At 46.0% G+C, this 24,272-nt stretch overlaps 1 protein-coding gene across 6 annotated transcripts in view; it reads right to left on the bottom strand.

The window, feature by feature from the left end:
- The window catches only part of Dpp6 (dipeptidyl peptidase like 6), a 906,096-nt gene that overhangs the window by 182,744 nt on the left and 699,080 nt on the right, over positions 1 to 24,272 (bottom strand). For all 6 annotated transcript variants that reach the window (XM_087656307.1, XM_087656309.1, XM_087656310.1 and 3 more), the window contains 1 exon segment: positions 11,666 to 11,718. In XM_087656307.1, the coding sequence (XP_087512433.1) occupies positions 11,666 to 11,718 (53 nt within the window).

The following is a 24,272-nucleotide window of genomic DNA, read 5'->3' on the forward strand; positions in this document are numbered from 1 at the left end:
TCTCTGCCACATGAGGGTTGGACTCATGAAGCCCCAGTCACAACAGGCTGTGTAGCCCTGGGCTGATGGCTCTGCCTCTCTGAGCAACTATCTACTGCTTGAGGTGATTCATCACTGGTCACCATTCTTGGGAGTCAGCTGACAGAGGTGATTGCTTTGTTGCTGGTAGAGGCTGATGGGTTGGGTGCACATAATTTCCAGGTTCCCTGTTCATCTCACACAACGAGGTAAGGCTCAGTTAGCATCTTGGTTAGCACGCTGTACCATTGCCATGTCAGGGCTCGCCCTTTTGGAGAGTGAGAGGCAGTCGGTGGGTCAGGCACCTGGACAGCTCCTCTGTGAGCCTGGGCCTCCTTTAGATGGAATGAGAGATCGGTTTGCTCCCCTCTTATAGTCTCACCTCAAGTACAGGCCTCCACACCTTCAGGAGCTTCTGCATTCAGCTTTTGGCAAAATTCTGCTTTGGAACAAATGCCAATACATTTCTCCTGCCCTGAGCTGGATGCAGGAGAAAAAGGCAGAGAGTTCTTCCCAGTATAGGTCAGGAGACCAGACTGGAGCATGAGAAAGACAGACAGCAGCAGCCTGAAGGACGCTGCTCACATGGTCCACCATCCCAAGGGGCCACGGAGACTCTATTGTCTCCCCATCTGGGTTCATTTCCTCTCATCTCCTCCCTTTACAGTTCTGTACCAACCCATAAGTGTCTGATCCAATATTGGGGACCTGCTTTTAGTGACCATGAGAGCAAATTGCCCAAATTCTTCATTTATGGCTATAGTCTCAGTTAACGGAAGTCATGTAAAGGATGTTCTGATGCCTGAGAACAGTCCCAGCAGAAAAGGCAGCTTGGGCTCAGTGTCTCACTCTGACGGAGGGGACTGAGCACTGGCTGTGTGATCATAGTAAACTCAGGAATGCAGTGCACATGCCAAAGCTGCAATAGACATCTACACACACGTCTATGCAACAGACAAATGTCTACGTAGGCACAGAGGTAGAGCTCAGGGTTCCGTGGGAGGTGCCATCCTGAGCTGCTTCTGTTATTTGAGGACAGAGGAAGCCTTTTGAGGAATTATTTTAAACCAGATAAAATGTATATGCTGGTTTTTTCTTTTTAAAGAACAAAGTTAGTGATAACAGATTGGAATAAAGGAAACCACAGGGAAGCTAGACTGAGAGCCTGCAGAGCTCTGGTAGGTAGAAATTCAGAAGTGCATCAATGATGGGCAGTCTAGGAGAACAACACAGCTGTAGACAAAGGGACTTCAGCCATGAAGGAACTGCCTGTGTGACTGCCCTTACCCCTCCACCCAAGACAGCCCGACAGACCTGCTTGCTCTGGGGCTTGGAGTCTATGGCAGTGAAACTGGCTTGTGTGCTGAAAGATTCCACTGACTCTTCAGAACGGTTCAGAAATAGAGATTCCCCTCAATTTGCCTGGCCATTCCTATCAGTTTCTAAAAGCAGATCTGAGTGTCTAGAGACTGAGCTCACAGGATCAGGGGCTTGTAATCAGACAAGGGGCTGAGAGAGTCCTGTTATGGAGAATATATGGGAGAGTGCATGGGCAAAGGCTTCTAGGGTGTGGGGAAAGTTTGGGGTTGCCAAGGTCATGGTATCACCCAGATTGCAACCAGATGCAGAAGCCATGTTGCTAGGGTTCTGCTGTGTCCTGCTTCAGTCAGAGCACCTGTCTTCTTTATGCTACCCATTGGCAAATTGTCAGGGCCAGAAGCAGTCAGGCTAAGAATAATTAATACCACTGGAGCAATTTGTAGGGAAGAGCCTATCCTTGCAGACAGGAGCTGAGCCACAGCAGGGCCAATTTGGGTGATGTCTGACATGATGAGGCCCATGGCGAGTGTCCTTTCCTGCCTCACACAGCCGCAGATTCTGCGGCCTGTAGTCATTAGTAGCTGATGCTGTTCAGGGCTGAGCTTAGCCGGTAGTGGAGGGGTGCTGGGAAAGGCATAGAAAAGAAGATAGCAGAACTCCATGGGAACAGAGAGAGTCAATTTGGAGGTAAGAGCAGTGAGATCGCAGGATATAACAGTGCAGGCCGATACGGTTTAACACGATCAGGCATTTAGATAATTCTCTAACCACTGGCTTCTCCAGCCACATTCGGCAGTACTAGTGCAGCACTGGTACCTAGTATATCACTAGTATTTAGTGCATTATTGTACTAGTACTTAGTGCACTATTTATACCTAGTGTAGCACTAGTACCTGGTACAATACCTAAGTGCAGTATTGGCACTTAGTGGGTACTAGAGTGCTGAGTATAACACTGGAACTGGAGCATACAGTATAAGTACCCAGCAGCACCAATACCTAGAAGTCATAAGACTTTAGACCTGCGAGCTTCTTCCGGCACTTCTAAAGGTCTGTAGGAATTTGCCATAGGGCAGTAGTGTGGTGAATAAGAATTAGAATTCGCAGAGATATAAAACCTTGACCCTCTCATTAGTTATGAGAAATGTGGCTGTCTACATTTCTGTCTATGGAAAAGATTAACTCCAAAGAGGTCAGGCCATACCACCCTGCTAGTGGAGTTGGAGCCTCCACACTTCATGGTAGTGGAAAGGACAGAAGCCATTGGCTGGGGTGAAATTCTAATCTGGACTCTCAAAAGTGTGATCTGTCAATCGCTTCTTACGTGTCTGAAATCCCACAGTTCCTTGCTGTTGACTGAGTCACGAGTCCTGGAGCCAGGAAAGTGTCTGGCCACCATGCCATCTCCCCAGTGTGTACAACTGGGCCTCCGTCCTTGTCTTGGGACTCTTGGAACTTGATGGCTGAACCATGGTGTGCCTCCATGTGCCCTGCCTGTGAAGGCAGCTGCAGAGGCAAGCAGGCTGGGCTGGACACTACATCTACTGTGCCTGGGGAGTCAGAGCCCGCCTACCTTTCTTGTGCTGTTCCCAGGATGGAATATGTTTAGTGAGGCTAAGAAGGTCCTCAGTGCTCTCTCAAGCAAAGCTGCTTCCCAGCTGGAAACCACCATGCCTGAAGATGAACTGCCACCCCACCATCAACCCACCCATGCAGGGCAGCTCTGGACTCCACACCTGAAACCTAACCAGAGCAGGACCAAGTGGGTCACCCTCAGTTTTTCCTTTGAATTTTCTTGGGGTGAATGGAGAAAGGTGGTTATTGCAAAAGAAAATTTCCTTAACAATCTGTCTAAGAAATGAAGTATTTGACCAGCATGCAGAGCCTGAGGCCTCTTTATGATGTTTAAGGTCCCTTCAGTTCATGTATGTGGCATCCCACTCCACATCTGGTCTCACTTAGGTCTTTGGCCTAAGCACATGTGAAGTGTTCTATAGAGGCAATTTGTGGGAAGAAGGGGCATCAGCCAACAGCTCCTCAAGGTTGGGCAGTATCCCCGAGTCCTTAAATGTCCACTGAGAAGAAGGATGAAGGTTTGCATTGGTGTGTTGGGAGTATAGCTCTGTATACACAGAGCCAGAGGTTCTAAGCTGTGTACAGAGCGATTACCAGGACACTGGACAGCCTCGAACTAAGCAAAGACCAGGTGGAGGGCAGAAGGTTAAAGAACTATGCACTGAAAGGAAGGGGTGTGTGTGTGTGTGTGTGTGTGTGTGTGTGTGTGTGTGTGTGTGTGTGAACTCTAGCTGGTACAGCTGCTTTGAATAACACTGGAAATTTTTTTATCAAATTAACCATATATTAATTATATACTCCAGCTGGTCTACTTGCGGGCATTTACCCAAGAGAAAAGAAGACATATGTCCACATGCAAACAGTCAGAGAAGACTCACTCATAACAGAAACAACTTAGATGTCAACCAGAGGTTGTATGAATGAAAATTGGGTAACACACAATGGGACACAGGTACCTTCTCCAACATGGGAATCTCAAAGAAGGAATCTCCTCCAGGAAAGGAGTAAGACACACATGGTATAACTCCATGTGCACACATGTTAGAGAGGCAGAGGGAATCAGGCATATGGCTCATGCCAGCAGTCCTCACACCTAGGAGGCTGAGGCAGGAGGATCATCATTGTGAGTGTGAGGCCAGCCCAGACTAAAAAGCAATTTCCAGGACAGTCTAGGATACAGATTGAAACTCTGTTCCGATAAGCAACATCAAAGCAAAGGGGAGGACAGATGACATGGTGGTTGCCAGGACAAACCAGAGGGTGGAGGGGTATGTGGCACTTTGGGGTGATGCAAATGTTCTCACCTTGGCCGTGGGTGATTTATCTATTGAGCCAACCTCTGAAGGTACAATCGGAGAGGGTGAATTCTGCTATAGACAAATTGTGCTGCAGTCAGTGTGAGTCTGTGTGATGAGCTCTTTCCTCACCTCAACCCATCTTCTGCATAGATGGTTCTCTCACTGCCACCATTTTGGTCAAGGCTGTCCTTCATATTTACTCTAAACCAGTGCCGAAATGTGGATGCTATTGGATGGACACACACAACACACACACACACACACACACACACACACACAGAGAGAGAGAGAGAGAGAGAGAGAGAGAGAGAGAGAGAGAGAGAGAGAATATCTCTAGTTTCTGCTAGGAATAGTCCAAAGCACTGGAAAGAAAAGGAACGTGTCTACAGCAATATGAAATACAACAGCTAGCAAGAGGCATGTGGCCTTCCACTCTGTGCCCAGTACTTGCTTGGCACTCAGTTATATTGCTGCGATCATAGCATGCATTTTCTAAATGTGGCCATACTGGGACATCAGCCTGACGCAGAGTAGCACTGATCTGCAGTCAGATCTTTGGAGAGGTGGCTTTGGGGACACACATACAGCTCTCTCCCAGGAGACTGACATACACATGCCTCTGATTTTGCACAACTTAAAACCTAGCAGGTGATTCCTCACACTAGAAAGTGATCAACAGCCCAGAGGAGAAAGTACAGCATTTGACACACTGACTTTTTTAAGGGAAAGGGCGTTGGTTTTAGCTTACATTTCCAGGTTACCTCTATAACGGCTGGAAGTCAAGGTTTTGGGAGCTCAAAGCAATGGGGATCATCATGTCCATTGTCATAAGAGAGCCTTCAATGCCAGCACTCAGGGACACACGGACTTCTCTAACAGGATCCCAGTGGTAAGAATCTGAAATGCAGGCTTAAGATTACGTCCCACTAGGTGGAGCCCGAGGGAAAGGCGAGAGTAGGCAGACCTGGAAAGCTGCCTTAAGAATGCATGTGACCCTGTAGAGCCTGCAGTGCTTTCTATAGACGAAGGCACACACTTCAGATGACCTCATTAACATATAGGTCTGAGTGGAGTAACTGTGTGCAGAGCAGCAAACTCTCTTTCTGCTCACACAGATGTGGTGGCTGGCTAGGGAGGAGAGTGTGAGCTGTCCACGGTCCTGGAAATCCCGGTAGGCCTCTCCTCCAATGCATGCCATTTAAAGAATATCTTTTCCGTTTGCTTTTTTTTTTTTTAATTCTTTTTTTCAGAGCTGGGGACCGAACCCAGGGCCTTGCACTTGCTAGACAAGTGCTCTACCACTGAGCTAAATCCCCAACCCCTTCTGTTTGCTTTCATGTTAGTAGCACTTCTCTAAGGGCAGGAGTACTCTAGTGCTGCAGGTTCTGGAAGCTTTAATGGTTACTCACTTTGCAAAGCTAGAGTGTGTACACGGTCGGTCCCAGAGACAAGGAATCTTCAGAAAGGAAACACCGAGCTTCAGAGGAGCAGACCTGGGTGCTGACACTTCTCCATGTGCTTTCCTAAACTTGCTAGCCCTGGTTTTCCCATGCAGTAGGCTTAACTCATAACTGGGGACAGGTCACCAAGGCTTATTTAGGAGGCCATGAGACACAAACACTTAACATCTGTCTTCATTTCCCAAGAGAAAAGCAGCCACCCATCCACAGGCACAATGCATTTGACCTTCACACCACTGATCCCTCCCATGGTCCACGTCTGCAGGACCCCACACTACATGCAAACCCCTGGTTTGTGAGCCTCTCATCTGCACTGTACTTCATCAACCCCATGCAGAGGGGCTAAGTCTTGCTAAGAGCTTATACCGTCTCTCTTATGCTCAACATGTCTGGACTGCTCTTATCATGCAGAGAAACCACACCAGGCTGGGGTTCAAGTTACTCATTCCCCAAGCACACCCTACAATTCACCCAACTCTGTAGCTCTCCACGTACCATGGCTGTGCACTCGCACCTTCCGGCCAGCACGGACTCCCTGTAGAGGCCAAACTTGACGATGACCTTACTAGGCCCCAAACACTTCTTCATGGCTTATTGAGTAGAATAAACTATAAGAAAACCCACTTCACCTTGAGTTGCACACAGCTCTCTCTCTTCCCTCTTGACTTGGAAGGAAGCTTTGTGTATCAGAATCAAGACCATCCTTGGAGTTCCTTTGTCATAGAGATACACAGATTGGTATCTCTGTTCAAACAAAATTTTAAGTTCTCAAGCACAGCAGCCAAGCCTGGATGTGGTAGCATCCTTCACTGAGGCTGAGATAGGAGGATGATGAGTTCAAGGATAGCTTGGACTACACTGTGAGACCCTGTCTCAAAGATTAACAGATGACCCAAAACAATGCCCCCATCTGAGCTCTGTTGCTTATTGCAGTGTTAATGATAATGTAGAATTCCAACAAGTATTTTTTCTGAGCTGTACTGTGTTTCTTGTCTTTAGTTCTACAGAAGCTGGGGGGTGGACATTATTCTCCCCCACCCCGTCTCCATAAATTTGGAAATCAAGACTTATGAGAAGAAAGCAGAGCTTGGCTAGCCAGTGGGTTGAGGGTTGGCCTTACAATTTTTGTCACTAAAGAGCTTCAGTGTGGCAGCTTATGTGAGCTGCTAGATACTCTCTGGGGAAGACTGCTCTCCTCCTGGTACCCACTTCCTAAATAAACAAAGTCCGTGTGCACCCTAGTCTACAAAGGGAGAGAGAGAGCCTCCAAGCAGAAGGACCTGCAATCTTCTTGAATACATCATAGTTTAAAAAAGTCAACTCCAATTCTAAAGCAATATAGGTTTTGTACTTGAGCAAAGTTAGGATGCTGCTATCCACAGCCCATCATCTAAGTAATTCCTCTGATACACATTTTAGCCTTCACTCTATATTACTGTCCAGTTTGTCAGACCCCCAAAGTGCCACTGCTTCCTGGTGAGGGGACTGCCCAACTTTATTGAACTTATTTCTGTTGCAGTATCAGTTGGTCTTTTTGTTTCTTCATGGGATTGTCAGGATGACCTAATTACCCTCGCTGCGCTCTCTCTCTCTCTCTCTCTCTCTCTCTCTCTCTCTCTCTCTCTCTCTCCTTCTTCCTCTTCCTTTCCCTCCTCTCCCTCTTCTTCTGTCTCCCCCCTTCCCCTCTGTTTCTCTCCCTCTCTTTTTGGTACACACACACACACACACACACACACACACACACACACACACACACACACTTTTTAAAAGGACTAAAAGGACTAAGTCCAAATTCAAGGAAAGCATCATGACAGAAAAATGTTGAAGAGACAAATTGTACTAAAACTTGTTTGAAAACATAGCTAACTATTCTTTTTCAAAAATGACTATTTGCTTTTCTTATGTGTCTCCATGTGGTTATGTGCATGTGAATCCATGTACAGGGAGTTTCCCCAATTGTCTGATTGGCTAAATAAAGATGGCAGAAGCTAATCGCTGGGCAAAGATATGGAGGTGGGTTTTCTGGGTCCCAGAGAGGAAGAGGGGGACACGATAGAGAAGGAGGTCCTTTTCAGCCAGGGAGATGGGCACCATGTAGCCTGGTTAGTTCAGGTTAGACCTAGTGGTGGCCTCTGCCACCAGAAGAATTCCAACCTAGGATAGCTGATGAGGTTAGGACAATAGATTGTGTCATCTGGTTGATTTTAAATGTTAAAGTGGTCTGGTGTTTTCCATTTGAAACGATTCAGGTGGTCAAGAGAGAGGGTGCAGCCACGTAGCAGTTGTTGGCTGTCTGCAGAGCTGGCCACGGGGGTTGGGGGTTGGGGGTTGGGGTGGGATGTCTGTGGAACAAGATCCAGGCGTTCTCAGGAGGACTGCATTGCAGAGCAGCATGTGTGTGTGGCAGAGCCAGCCAGAGGAACGGGCAGTGGTCTTGGGAAGGAGCACAACATGGCTGCAGCTTTTCTCTGAGTAGCTGGGATCTTGAGTAGCCAGCAGGTGAGTGGCTGAATAGCATGGGGCTGAGTGAGACTAGGGTGGTCGTTGGCAGCTTGGTGGAACTAGCCTTGAGAGGTTGAAAGAGCTCGGGCAGAGAGCTCTCTAGAAGGAACTAGCGTGGCATTTTAGAATTACAAGCAACAAGTACAGGTTCCCAGCAATGCCAGAAGAGGGCATCAGATCCCTTGAAGCTGTGTTAACAGATGGTTATGAGCCTCCCAATGTGGGTGCTGGGAACCGAACTCAGGTCCTTTAGAAGAGCAGCGTGTGCTCTTGACCATTGAGCCATCTCTCTAGCCTCAGCATAACTAATCCCAAGTAGAGAATATCGTGTGGCTAATATCCACTGTAGAAAGTTGCCTTATTTAGTGGAAATTCTGACATAAAAACTTCTAGTGAAATATGCTATGTTAAAACAACCACCTTTATTTCTATTTAAGTAAACACTGTGAGTAAAAGGCCTATGCCCTTCAAGGATAAAGTCTTTAAAAATCTTGGTAAGTGAAAGACAAACAGACCTGCCCACAGGCACTAGGATGCTGGATAAATGCGGGCTCAGCTGTCTGAAACCCTCACTGTCGCTTTCGCTACATCAGTTCTGCCTGACTCCAGCAACACAGGTCCAAAGCACACAAACTAACCACATGGAGCAGTGATGTGCCACAAAGCAGAGACAGTAAGGCACCCTCATCCCCTCTGCTTGTGAATTGGGAAGGACACTAAGAATTAGCGGGCACTGACACTCATTTGACTCTTCTGTGGCTAGCTGAAAATTCACATTGTAAAGGACAGAGCCTTCCATAATGAAGTTGGGATGGTCTCTGGGTGACAATGCTGGAAGGAAATGTAGGAATTTGTGGGAAAAGCAGAAATCTGCATCCTCAGAATTATTAAGGGTAACTTATCCCAGCACAGTGAACCCCTGTCACCCTAGCACTTAGAAGGTAGGGAAATCAGGAGCTTTGCAAATTCAAGATGGCGGCTGTGTAGACCCATGGCCAACTTGGGCTACACAAGACACCCTCAAAAATAAATATATAAAACAAAACACCATAAAACTAAGGGCTGGAGAGATGGCTCAGTGGTTAACAGCACTGGCTCCTCTTGCAGAGAACTCCAGAGTGGTTCTCAGCACTTATATCTATTTATCTATTGGTGCTATCTGTAACTCCAGGTCCAGAAGCTCTGGAGCCTTCTGACCTCCAAGGGTACTAGGCATGATGCACACACAGAAATGCTGGCAAACATCCACATACATTAAAAATAAATTAATTCCCCCTAAACATAAAGAACAATGCATTTTATACATGAATTATATAAACTTAAATATTTTAATAGTAAATGGTAGATAGCAAGGCTGTTAGTGGATAAGCCCAGAGCTTGGCCTTCTCCATCACCCTTAGACTTGCAAGCTGCTTTCCCTAAAACTCGTACTCTTGAAATCCATTTCTCCTAAATCCTCCTAGACACAGTGAAATCTTAATTATGTCAGGTGCAAACTGTGTGTGGAAACTTGAGTTTTATAAATTTATGTAAGACAGAACGAAACATCCAGCATGTCCTTCACATCCGTTGCTTCCAGAGTAGGGGATGAGTCTCAAGGCACCAGTTTATCCATGGGTGCTGTGACCTCTGAGGATGTTGTCTGCTTTAAGGTAAGTAGGGTGACTCCTATCTCCTGAGCTGCATCTGAGTTTCTACTGCGATATGCTTTAAGGAAAGATTCTGCAAATAGTTGCTTTTAAAAGATTTATTTTATTGTTTTAGATTGTGTGTACATAGGTGTCTATGAGTGTATATGCAAAGGACAGGTGCCCACAGAAGCCGGAAGAGGAAGTTGGATGCCCTGGAGCTGGGAACTGAAGTCCAGTCTTCTGGAAGAGCAGCAAGTTCTCTTAACCACAAAGCCATCGTTCCTCTTTCCCCACACTACAGGCACTTTCTCTCTATGTCCAGTCACTTTCAGTATCTTTGGTTTAATACTGTGAATAAGCCAACAGACCCTGCAAACACATTTGTTCTTTATCCCCACATAGGCACCTCTTTGTCTGAAGTGCAAATGAAGTTATTTCCACCACGTTTTTTTTTCCTAAGGACATGCTGGCATTCTAGCTAAGCTTAGAGGAAAACAGACTGCAGCGCTGATAAACATTCACACTGTGGCTAAAGCTCTTCCAGAACAATGTGGTTTATCAGCTCCTGCTGTTTATTGAAATTTGCTGGGGAAATGTTGTCTCAACTCAACATTTGCAGAAGCTGCAGGACAAGGCTGACAGCTCAGATCTATCTCTTCCAGAACACACCCTGAGAATCTATCCTTCTCAGTGCTTTGTGGTAGAGAGAGCATGAAGGGAACGGAAGAGACAACGGGAGCTCGGGACCAAGATGCCCAGAAAAAAATGGAAACTCCGGGATGGGAGGGGCAGAGGGAGAAGTAGGCAGGGGGGAGGGAGAAACACCACAATCACTCCTGCTTCCTAAGGTCAGTACAGATGCTGGCTCTTAATCTGAAGCAAACACTTCACCAAACTTTACTGGTACCCTGTGGTGCTCAATGACAAGGCAATGGGTAATTAATGAGATGTGCCCACCTGGAACTGAAAACCTGCAAACACCCCTGGTCCCAGTTTCCCTCTCATGTGCACCCTTGGACTGCAAGCCATGTACTTCATAGTTTTTACACAGGGTCGCAAAGTAGCACAGGCTGACTGCAAAAGTATGTGTAACTGAGAATGACTTTGAACTCCCAATCCTCCTGCCTCCATGTTCCAAGTGTTAGGATTACAGGTCTGTGTCATCGTGCCAGGTTTATGCAATGCTAGGATTAAACTCAGGGCTTCATTAATACCAGAGAAATAATTCGACAACTGAGCTGTGTCCCTGGCGTATGCACTTTCTCGAGACCAGGTAGGCTTAGCAGTATTATTCAAGGTCACTCAACAGCATGAAGCTGGGTGGTCTGGTCAAAAGCACTGGGAATTTGCTTCTGGGAACACAATTACACCAGGGAAGAGCATAAGCCACAAGTGCACACCATGCCTTGGACTGCTGCACAGAGCCAGCTCTCTCTACTCATGGCCAAGACTGACTGGTTGATTGACTTTCCTCTGTCAGTGCATTTCGGGATCTATGACTGCAGTGTCCATGCTGTGCCACAAAGCTTTGTTTCTGAAGTCATGTGTAGAAGTAAGAGGCTTCCTTCCTGGAAGTGAGGAGAGAACCCTGGAGAGTGGGTTCCCATGGGCTATGTATACCCGTGTGGAGGCACAAGTGGTCGAGCTCCACAGAGACAGAGCAGGAAGAGGAGGCGGCTTCGCAGAGGTGTCTGCTGGACGAAGTGACCTCTGCTAACTTAAATCTGTCATCAAAGGGAGAGCTCTGGGGCTTTCCCATTCTGTGGGGCACTCTTCCTGCCCTGAGGGCCAGGGAGAGCCTAATGTTCTCTAACTTTGTTCTGCAGATTTCCAAGGGAGAGAAAAAGAAAGAACCATCTTACCCGTGAGGAATTTTGCTCAGAACATAATATCCAGTGTGGGAGTGTTGGTATACCTGCAAGAGAGAAGAGAAAAAGCCAGTGTTGAGACAAAGCCTGGGGTTCCTGGTTCTCAAATGTATGAATCCTAATAAGCACCAGAGGCCACAGGCAGCTTATGCAGAGGCCTGCTGCTGGCAAAGCCTTGTTGACAATTTGCAGGCCCTGTCTGCATTACTTTGACCATTTCACCAGGTTTATCAGGCAGCCAGAGGCTTGACATTATCTCCATGGTTACCTAGTTACTGATTAAATTAGGAGTCTGTATTTTCATTTAAACTAATTCAGCACAGAACTAATGAGGGCACATGGTCACTGGAGCTCACCCGATATGGTAAGAAAGCCCTGCAGGACAAAAAGACCTTTGAAGTTCTGAAGTTCTAGCAAAGTATGGCTAGGGCTCCTTTGGGGCCTCAATGCTGTCCCTGCAAAAAGAAGCAAGGAACTGGAGGCAAGGTAGGGCACACTGTCTACCTCCTGTGCAACTTGATGGACATCTTCTGGCTTCAGAGAGTGGTAAGCCAGGGCACACTGCAAGAGGGGGGTCAGAAACAGCTGGCATTTAAAACAGAAAGACTAGGAAACAAGCAGTTTCTAAACTTCTCGAGCCCCCAGATTTCAGAAATCTCTCTCGATCTCCTGAGGCAGGAGAGTATTTCCAAGCCTATGAACAGTAAAGAGAATTAAAAGGGATGCCTAAGAGAAAAGGGACACAGAAGCTGAGGACATGTGAGCATGCCCTGCCCAGCTCTCAGCAGAGCCCCTTCCTTGTAGGGGGATCTGATATCATCTCTAGAGTAAAGAGAAACATCATTTCACCTCCATCTCGCACCCAGAGACTCATGAGGGCAGATGCCCTGGGCAAAAGGGTGCCCAGCAGCTAGCACATAACGGCAACTTTTTGAGGATACAGCTAGGTTTTTAGCTATGGGCTGATCAGGCCTTGCCCATCTGCAATAGCGTCCGTCTTATGGCTGCTGTAGAGGAGCTGGCAAGTCCACTGAGACTATGAATGTTTAGCCCCTGAGATACTCCCCAGGTTTCTGGATTCCAGAAAACAGAGGAGAGAAAGTTCTCATTCTGTCCTGCCCCATGAAAGTTTATAGATTTCAAGTTGTCAGACACCAGGACATCAGGGGGGATAGTGGGATATCCCCTATTTAAATAAAGTGAACACCTTAATAATGTGTACACCTTAACTAAATGTACCTTTCACCCCATCCTCAGAGTCACACATTCCTTCCCCAGGATGCTTCCCACACCTCTTGTCCAGGAATCAGAGACGGCCTGGCTGCAGACCACTTATCAATCAAGTGGCCTGAAAATATTGCCCTTCCTTTGAGACCTGCCAAAATGGACCCCACTTTGCCTGGTGGGCTTGAATGTCATCATAGCCCTTGTCATGCTGCTGTCTGTCTGTCAGTATGCTAGTGCAATGTCTTGTAGGGTGGCAGGCTGTAAAAGGTACCCTGATTCTTGGTCAAGATAGGTTGAATCCCTGGGGGACCCTTAGGGGCGGCAGGTGCATTCCCAGCCTCCCAGGAGATCAGGGCCTTCTCATGTAGCTGCAGACACTCACAGTCCCCTGTAGGCAGATCAGTCACATAGTGCAACGCCCCAAGCCCCTCCTCCGCAGGTGAGGACATGATCACAGGTCATGTAGGCTCAAGATAGATCAATCAAAGAAGCAGGACCATGCCTCCAAATATGTAAATGGGGTCTTCCCAAGCTCTCAGGCCAAACCAATAGGCTGTACCTACTGCCAGCCACTGACCCATCCAAAACCTGTATGTAAGAACTGTGTTCAGAAGGATTAACGGTGTGCCAGAATTACTTCATCATTGAGAGTTTCTGTCATAGGAGTTGTAACACTGCTGCTTGGGGAAGAGCTCTGCTCTCCCAAAATAGCCACCAGAAGTTTCCCTGCACTCCTCGATGGCTCAGTCTCCTGCTGGCTCAACCCGGCCCTAGTAACTGAAGTGGCAGTGGCAGCAGAAAAAAGCAGCACCAAGAAGCAGCACCAGCAGGGGGGCCAGCAGAAGCAGTTCCCCTTCCCTGCCTAGGCTGTCCTCCTCGCCTGAACCCATGCACCTAGCCAGGCCAGAGATCTCCATGGGGAGGCCCCTGGTGCACCACACTTACTGTTCCCATTTAATCCCAAAGCAGAAACCTTTCACATAGTAGGAAAGGGGTGCAGGCGAAGGAAGACAGGGGATGTAGAATGCACTACATGGGGCAATGTGTGGTGGCTGCTAATGGAAGTGAGCCTCCAAAGGAACCAACTTCTGTAGCATCATTGTGGACATGGAATCACTCAGAAAAAGAGAAAGATTTAGAGATAAAAACAGTGCTTTAGTGCCAACCAGGCAGGTGGGACCCAGGCTGGCCTTTGGGATGGCAGTGTCTAGGTAGACACTGATCTGCTTAGAAACAACTAGCAATACTCAGCTCTTTATTATGAGCCCAAGTTCATTATTGTCAACTGAAAAACCCAAGATAGCAACAGATGAAGAAATATGAAAAATGCCCTGTACATGTATTATGCAAAACAGGCTCTTTTTCCTACTTAGGACCAGACAGAAACTCATCCCTTGATTGATTTTTCTTTGCAGTCCTCTTTCAATAAGCCACCAAACGACACTGAAATCTTGCCCTAGTGGATGCGCTCTAGTGGAAGCAACAAGAGTTGAGAGACTAACAAAAAACATCTCAACAAAGACTATGGCGAGAAAAACGCAAAGGGAAAGCTTTCCATTTTCAACTCTACATCTGCACTGCTGAGGAAAACTACACAATGGGAACGGACATAAAATATCTGGAAAAGAGAGGGCTAACTATTATATCCTAGCGAAGACGCCTAAGTGTGTCTTTTCTTCTCGTCTTCACTGGGACATTTCAACTCTAATGAATGTGTCTGAGGTCTGAGGCTTTTCTGGATACAAGTGAAGTCAATCAAAGAATGACTAGGAAAAAGGGGAGGGGCCAAGAGAAAGCCTTCCATAGCTGTGTCCTGGCTTCTCCCCAGGGTGCTCATGGGCCTTGTTCTGCCCTTGGTGGGCCATGCTTGTCCTCCCCCTGGTGGCTGCCTTCCTACTGCACTGCTGTTCTGTTGTGCTATTCTGCCAGAACTTTCTGTTGACTCATGCCTAATTTTCCCTGAGAACACAATATTGTTTTTCTTGCTGTCTGTCTGTCTTCTTTGTCTCCTGCACACATCTCCCATAGCAAAGGCCATGTAGAGGGCAAACACACACACACACACACACACACACACACACACACACACACACACACTCCAAATATCCTGTAAGGACTTAAACATCTTTCTGTATTCCTTAACTTGACCTTCATGACATCTGTCTTAATTACCTTTCAACAAAACACCATGTGACAAAACACCATGGCCAAGACATGATATAAAATGAAGAGTTTATTGGAGATTTAGAGCTTTAGAGTTTTGAGCATCATGACAGGTGACACGGCAGCAGGTAACAGACATGCTGATCTGATCTAGAAGCCTGAAGTAGAGAGTTCACCCTGGGGATGGCATGGGCTTTTGAAACCTCAAAGCCCACTCCCAGTGGCACACCTCCTTCAACATGGCCATACCTCCTAATATTTTCCAAACAGTTTGAACAACTGGGACCAAACATTCAAACATATGAGCCTATGGGGGCCACTCTGACCACTTTTTTTTTGGTTCTTTTTTTTGGAGCTGGGGACCGAACCCAGGGCCTTGCGCTTCCTAGGTAAGGGCTCTACCACTGAGCTAAATCCCCAGACCCTCTGACCACTTTTATTTATCCAAATCACCGCAGTTGTCATAGGAGCAGCCTTTCTTGTCTTTTTCAAATGAGGAAATGGAGTCTCAGAGCCACAAACCAAGTGGTCCAAGGTGCGATAATGTAGAAGGTAGAGAGTTTGAGCTTGGGGTCTACATGCACACCTAAGGCTATCTCTACAACAACAACATTGGAGACACTCTTTCATCATCCACACCATCTCTGCCAGTCAGAACTACTTTATGAGAGACCCATATTCTCTGTATATCTAGAGCCATTGGTGGCTCTCTCTACAGACATGGAGCCCATTGTGAGTCTTCCAGTCACCTGGAAATCACCACTGAGTCTACAGTAAAAGTACTTAATGGCACTGATTTTTCTCTCAAGTGCTAAGGTCTATATTTGAGACATTTCCTGGTAAGATGGGACAGTGAACACCGGTCAATGCATTTGATGATCAGCTGGAGAAAGGTGTGTGTCAACATCTGGATCAAGAAATGGATGAAGTAGGTCACTTAATAGAATGAGGACTAGGGGATGAGACAGCATCATAGAAAATACCACAGCACAGGGGAAGTGTATTCTGTGAAACAGGAGGGTTTTACACATGTGTATACACACTCAGAGAGGCCAGAAGATGTTCCTAGCGCCTGACTATATGTCATGACCAAAACGGCTTTAGTTGGTTTTTGTCAGTTTATCCAGGAGCTGTATATCAAACTATTTTCCCCTGAACTGTGAAACCCATATTGTGAATCCCTTACCACTGCCATATTTGAAAACTGTTTCTACATAGGAATTAAGTGAAGTAAGGTTGTTAGGGAGGGTGCACATCCACTTTGACTTCAGTGTTTCTAGGAGGGACAAAGGGAGGGGCAGCAGTGGCTCAGTGACACTTGTCTCACAAGCCTGAGGACCTGGGTTTGAATCCTCAGAACGTTTGTTAAGCTGAATATCATAACATACACCTGTAATTCCTGCACTCCCTTGACGAGATAGGAACCAGAGACAGGAGAATTCCCAGAAGGTTGCAGTTGGACTGTCCTGGTACACGAGCAATGAATAGTAGTCAAGCAAGGTAAAGGCAGTGACTGGTGTGCCAGGTTGTGGTTTTTTTTCATTCTCAGACACACACACACACACACACACACACACACACACACACACACACACACGGGGGGAGAGAGAGAGAGAGAGAGAGAGAGAGAGGGAGGGAGAGAAGATGACATGGAGAGTCACAGGAATTACCAGGTGGGAAGAGGGAGGTCTCAATGGTGCATATAGAAAATGCCAAGAACCACCAGGTGTCACCAATCACTAGCAACTGGAAGATACCTGACAGGATTGTCCCCTACAAGGCTTGCAGTGACATGCCCCTACCTACCACAAACCACAGTGGACTCTTAATTCACGAGGGCCAAGTGAGGTCATCTTCCTCAGCTTGTTCATTGTCATGGGCCCTATTCACTTTTTTTTTTTGGTTCTTTTTTTCGGAGCTGGGGACTGAACCCAGGGCCTTGTGCTTCCTAGGCAAGCGCTCTGCCACTGAGCTAAATCCCCAGCCCCAGGTGAGTTTTTTTTTTTTTTGGTTCACTTTTACATATATCTGGGAATGTGTATGTAGCCAATCAAGGCTGGCATCCACAGGCACCATTGATTAGTTACTGAAGTCCAGCTCTGCTTACAAGAACCCGATCACATTCACCGCTTTTGGAGGCAGTTACTCTCTGATAGTCAGGGGGATCTGCTGGTGCCCATGCCCGCTTCCTTCCTCCCAAGCCTATGACTGTGAGAGTTTGTGCTTCATATTCCCTTGACTTCTTTTGAATCTGACCTTACAACCTGAGAACAAAAGGACTTTTAGAACTTCCTTCAAATCTATTCTGTAGACACTTGAGTGTTGTTACAGCACACAGTGTACTCGACCACATCCACAGATTCAACCAAACACAGTCAGAAGACATGTATGCATGTGTGGAACACACAGGTGGTGCTTTCTCAGGTCATTGCCCCAAACAATGTAATAAAATACCAATTCATTCACCATTACAGTAGGCATTTTAGGTCATTTGGGGATGGATGGCTGTTCTAAATGTGTGTCTGTCGCTGTGATTAAATTACTAATGAAAGCAACATTAAGGGAGGTTAGGTTTATTCTTCTGACAGTTCCATGGTGCTGTCCACTGTGGTGAAATCAAGGCAGGAACTTGAGCAGCTAGTCCCGAGCAGAATGAGCATGAATATATGCTTGCTCAGTGTTTTTCTATTCCTACACAGTTCATGACCCCAACCCAGGGAGTGGTGCCACCCACTTTTAGCCTAGGTCTTCACTTATTAAGGAACATTCAAGACAATCCTCCATAGACAAGCTCACAGGACAACCTGAACTACACAATCCTCTATTGAAATTCCCTTTGTGAGATTCTAGGTTGTGTCAAGTTGAAAATCAAAATTAACCTTTGCAATATTCTAAGGAACCTGAGTAGTTCTTGCATAGGTCATCTAAAAATCCTCCCACACCTTTGTACATTGGAGACATTAGCCTGTGGGGATTTGGTATTCTGATAACCCTGAACCAATTCCCTGTGCGCATCCAGGCATGACCAAACTCAATTTGAAAAGATACTGGGAGCAAAAAAAATCAGTTTAGAAAGGTGGAGATGCCTGAGCCTTTCCCGAGGCTTGAATTAAGGTCTCCCAGGGAACAAACTAAGAAGGGACACATTCGACAGCTGCTGTGAGCTATTATAGGCTCCTGAGCATCCAGAGCCAAGCACGTTTGGGAAATCCACTCATGCTGACAATCTGGAGGGTTCATGGAGCAACCTGCCCAAGGCCCGTAGCCTCCAGAGGGACAGATGGAGGTCAGAAAACAGGTCCCTGCCTCACAAAAAGCTTGATGCTCCAAAACCCAGAGGCACTGGGTCTTTCACAAGTCTGCTGCAATTAAGTCTAGATTCTCTGGGCTGCATCTCAGGAAGCTTACAGCCAGCCTACATCTCTTTAAAAGTCTCTGGGGGGAGATGCGGACTTTAAAACTGGAATTGGAGAGGGCTGGAGAGATGGTTCAGAGGTTGAGAGCACTAGAAGTTTTTCTGGGGAACCCTGTCTCAATTCTTAGTTCCCACGAGGTGGCTCACAACTATCTGAAACTCTAGTCTTAGGGGATATGATATTCTTCTCTACTTGTCTACACAGGCACTACATGCATATGGTACATAGACATATAATCAGGTGCACACTAATACACATAAAATAAATGTAAAAAGAATCTTAAAAACTAAATTAAAAAATATGAAATGGAGAATTAGGATATAACTTAGTAGCCCATGTAGCATATGTAAAACCTGGGTTCAATCCTTGGATCATAAAAGAAAAAAGAAAGAAAGAAAGAAGAAAGGCAGGAAGAAGGGGAGAAAGGAAGCATGGGGAGGGGCAGAGAAAGGAAGGGATGGACAGCAGTAAAAACTCAAAGGGTATATGCTATGCTAAGAGTCACAGAAGATAATTGCTGCACACAGAACACAGTCTGGCTGAAAAAACAAGGACCCCAGATAAAGGAAGAACTGTCTCAAAGGAGTAGACAGAGTAAGAGACTACAGTGTCAACAGTCAGACACGCAGGCATGTGCACCTCACCCCTCAGATAATAAATACATGGAAATAAAAAAACCAGTATCTGGATTAGTACCCAAGGCTGAAAGTAAGGTCAAGGAGAGTTACTGTCTAATGCCTAGAGAGTTCTCATTGGAGATGGTGAAAACATTCTATTCCTAGAAGACGGTACTGTCACACAGCACAGATTGTAGTGATGTCACACAGCATTGTGAATGTGCTTAAGGAGAACACAGAAAAAGCACACACTTATAGATGCTAAAATGGTACACACTGTTCTAGCTTCATTCTGTTGCTGTGGTAAACACCATAACCCAAAGAAACTTGGGGAACAAAGGGTTTATTTGGCTTATACTTCCAGGTCATGGTCCATCACGGATGGAAATCAGGGAGGAACTCAAGTATGAAATTGAGGCAGAAACCATGAAGGAATCTGCTTGCTGCCTTGCTCCCTGGCTCATGCTTACATAGCCTCCTTGTATAGCCCAGGACCGCCTGCTAGGAAATGCTCACAAGCTGGTCTCATCCATGTTAACCAACAATCAAGGCAGTCCTTAGACATGCCCACACACCGGTTTGATCTAGGCAGTCCTCCAACAAAGATCCCTTTCTCAGGTGACTCTAAGCTATATGAAGTTGAGGGTGAAAATTAACTAGGACACCCAACATGAATATATAGTCACCACAAAAGGCAGAGGAGAGAGAATGAATTTATAATGTATTTTTAAATTTGATACAGAATTAATGCTCATTTAAGAAAGATTTAGATGTGCCTACAATAACAAAATCAAGGATTTAGCCAAGTATGGAAATCATACACTAACATGACTTTGGGTGCTCCAAAGACTTCTCCCACTACTATTGGCAATCATATACCATTTGCCACTCACAGAATAAGTAGGTATAACAGGGAGGACCACCCACCAAGATGCTCCCTAAAGATTAAACTGCACTTATTCTTTTATTATTTAATAGGTGAAGGCAGCCATTAGCCTCAGAACTCTGTTAATGGCAAAGATGAACAGGAAGCTAAGCCTTCTGAGACCTGGCTAGATATTTTTCACCCTAAATCTCTCTCAAGACAAACATTGAAAGGCCCTGGGGAATGTATATTTAAGTTATGGCCGTCCCTTGCTAAAGGGGAACTCCAGGTGACCTTAGCACCCAAGGCATGTCCTATTTTATGAAACCCACCTAGAGGGTTCTCATGTCTCTGTCACACTCAACTTCTTAATAACCTCTGAGGGCCAGGGGTGTGTGTGAATGATTACTCTACACACTGACATGGCCGTTGGAAGACAGCCATGGTGGCCATACCTTGTCTGCTACCTCACAGTAGCAGGAGTAACACTGAGGGGGAGGCAGAGACTTGCAGCCACACACAGGTGGAGGGGGGCAATGGGCGCTGGTGCTTCCTTTGGAAGCTAAATGTCTATTCACCATGTGACCCAGAAACCGAGTTCTTTTTCCATGGTCAGTACTATGTAACTTCTTTTTTCATTGTCCTCCTTCACATGATTTTCTAAAACACAGATGACTGTAATACGATTTTCATATGTCCCTACAATGTATCTGACACATCTGCACCCCTCGCGTCTCTCAACTTTGTGCCCTCCTTTTTCTTTTGCATCCTACTAGTTCTGTATATGTATACGTACATACCAATGTATGTATTGCCCGTCTACTCAAGGGTGCTCTATCTGCGGAACATGGTTGACAGACCAAGGACCACACTCATAAATAAAACTGATTCTCTCTGCCCAAGAAATCATCAGCTGTCAGCATCTACTCAGCCCATGAGCCCCCTGTTTTCATATTGAATGCTAACTGACTTGATCCCCAGACCAAGGTCTTGTATAGGAAACCATGGCTGCTGTGGAGTTCATGAGCTGTCATGTTCAGAAGACATTGCAGAAACAAAATTCTTAGACACATAGAAATGAAACCGAGTGACATAAAAAGTCCTTTATGAGGGCTGAATAGAAGGCACAGCAGTTAAGAACACTGCTCTTCCAGAGGACCTGGGTTCAATTTCAGTGCCCGCATGGCAGCTCGAAACTGTAACTCAATTTTCATGAGACCTGACACCCTTACACCAATGCACATTAAAAATAAAATTTAGTTGTTCAACATCTTTAGTCATAAGGGAAATGCAAATCAAAACAACCCTGAGATTTCACCTCACACCAGTGAGAATGGCTAAGATCAAAAACTCAGGTGACAGCAGATGCTGGCGAGGATGTGGAGAAAGAGGAACACTCCTTCATTGTTGGTAGGATTGCAGACTGGTACAACCATTCTGGAAATCAGTCTGGAGGTTCCTCAGAAAATTGGACATTGAACTGCCTGAGGATCCAGCTATACCTCTCTTGGGCATATACCCAAAAGATGCCCCAACATATAAAAAAAGACACGTGCTCCACTATGTTCATCGCAGCCTTATTTATAATAGCCAGAAGCTGGAAAGAACCCAGATGCCCTTCAACAGAGGAATGGATACAGAAAATGTGGTACATCTACACAATGGAATATTACTCAGCTATCAAAAACAACGACTTTATGAAATTTGTAGGCAAATGGTTGGAACTGGAAAATATCATCCTAAGTGAGCTAACCCAATCACAGAAAGACATACATGGTATGCACTCACTGATAAGTGGCTATTAGCCCAAATGCTTGAATTACCCTAGATGCCTAGAACAAATGAAACTCAAGACAGATGATCAACCCATTCAGAGCCTGCCCCACATGTGGCCCATACCTATACAGCCACCCAATTAGACAAGATGGATGAAGCAAAGAAGTGCAGACCGACAGGAGCCGGATGTAGATCGCTCCTGAGAGACACAGCCAGAATACAGCAAATACAGAGGCGAATGCCAGCAGCAAACCACTGAACTGAGAATAGGACTCCCGTTGAAGGAATCAGGGAAAGAACTGGAAGGGCTTGAAGGGGCTCAAGACCCCATATGTACAACAATGCCAAGCAACCAGAGCTTCCAGGGACTAAGCCGCTACCTAAAGACTACATACATGGACTGACCCTGGACTCTGACCTCATAGGTAGCAATGAATATCCTAGTAAGAGCACCAGTGGAAGGGGAAGCCCTGGGTCCTGCTAAGACTGAACCCCCAGTGAACTAGACTGTTGGGGGGAGGGCAGCAATGGGGGGAAGGTTGGGAGGGGAACACCTATAAGGAAGGGGAGGGGGGAGGGGGATGTTTGCCCAGAAACCGGGAAAGGGAATAACACTCGAAATGTATATAAGAAATACTCAAGTTAATAAAAAAAATATAAAAATAAAAAAAAATTTGTGCATTATATACATATATATAATAAAATTAGGTACATTATATATAAAATACATATACTTATATAAATATTTTATATTAATTTATATAAACATATATGTGTATAATATATACATATTTACACATATATATGTACACACATATACATATACAACTTCATGAATGACTACAGAAGCATCATTTATAACAGCTCAGCTGAAACTGCCCAGACACCTGTCTACATGTGAAGTTTAGCTGCCTTCCAGAGGCATGAGATGTCATCGAAAGATGCAAGGTACCGATGGAACAGGCAATGACTAGGGTAGAAATGGAGGGAATTCTGTAAATGGAAAGCCAGTCTTCAGAGGAACTTCTGTGTGATGCTGCCTACAACATTCTGAAATGACAAAGTGGTATTTGTGACCAGCTCCATGGTTGCCCTTGTCCCCCATTCTGTCTTGGTTGTAGGGGCATTTCAGTCTGTTTTGCTCTGCTGTAACGGAATTCCACAGATAGGATAACTTGTAATGGTCAGACACGTATTGGGTCACAGTTCTGGAGGGGGTTTCAGTCCATTGAAGGTCTTTTGCATCGTCCCATGGAAGAAGGTAGAGTGACTCTCTAGTCATCTCAAAATACAAGTCTTAATATTTAGAAAGCAATGTGCACGTGATGGCATGTAGATGTTACTAGACCAAGTCTCACAGGCAGTGACAAGGGCAGTTGCTGTCTGGGGATGGCGTTTGAGGGGTGGTACAGCAGCACTTCTCAGGAATGTCTATGAGACCAGGAAGTAAAAGGAAAGTTCTAGAAACAAGGCATAGAGTATCTCTCTGGGTGATCCACAGAGCTTCAAGGTTTATTTCTTCTCTGTCCCTCTCTCTTCCTACTTCCCACCCTCCCTCCTCAGTGCCCTTTCATCTTCTAAGCATCTGTGGCTTCTGGTGTGTAGAAGGTTTTTCTTCATATCAGATATAAACAAGATGGCTTCCACTCCTTCCCAGCTCCTAAGCTATTGAGGGACAGTGACCTGTGTGAGTATATAGCAATGTCTGTTATTTACCTGAACTGTCTCCTAGCAAAAAGACCTCACTTACCTGGCCAAGGTGTAATGCAGCATGACTCACTGCTGCACCACTTACAAATCCTATGAGGTGGAAGCTGGGGCTAACAAAGGCTTTGACCACCAAGTGTCCGTTAGTCCTGGGCATGGTTAACTATGCGAGCCATCTGTAACACAAGGAAGGATGTGATTCCTTCTCTAGAGGGTAACCAGAGCCACTGTGGCACAGAGGATGAACCTCACTTGTGTGAGGTGGGTTTTAAATACCACGTAGATAAAGAGACAGCGAGAGTCACAGGCAAGATAGTTTACCGTCAAGTCTCACAAAGGTGAGGGCTGCATGTTGGGAGAGGCCTGACAGCTAAACTGCTGATGGTCAAGTGGAGCAAGTCTGTCAGAGGGATGGACTGAAGATCAGTGAGCGCACAGGAACAAGAGAAAGGGGCCCCAATAGAAATGTTCAGAAGAGAAAAAGGAGGTCATGCAACATGTGCACGCACACACAGACACACACACACACTCACTCACAGACACACACACACACTCACAGACACAAACACACACTCACAGACACACACACACGCACTCACACACACTCACAGACACACACACATGGACACACACTCACAGACACACACACTCACAGACACACACACACTCACTCACAGACACACACACTCACAGACACACACACTCACTCACAGACACACACACTCACAGACACACACACACTCACAGACACACACACTCACAGACACACACTCACAGACACACACACTCACAGACACACACACATACTCACTCACAGACACACACACACG

Source organism: Rattus norvegicus, chromosome 4 (assembly GCF_021556685.1).
Source record: "Rattus norvegicus strain SHRSP/BbbUtx chromosome 4, alternate assembly SHRSP_T2T, whole genome shotgun sequence".
Taxonomy (NCBI): domain Eukaryota; kingdom Metazoa; phylum Chordata; class Mammalia; order Rodentia; family Muridae; genus Rattus; species Rattus norvegicus.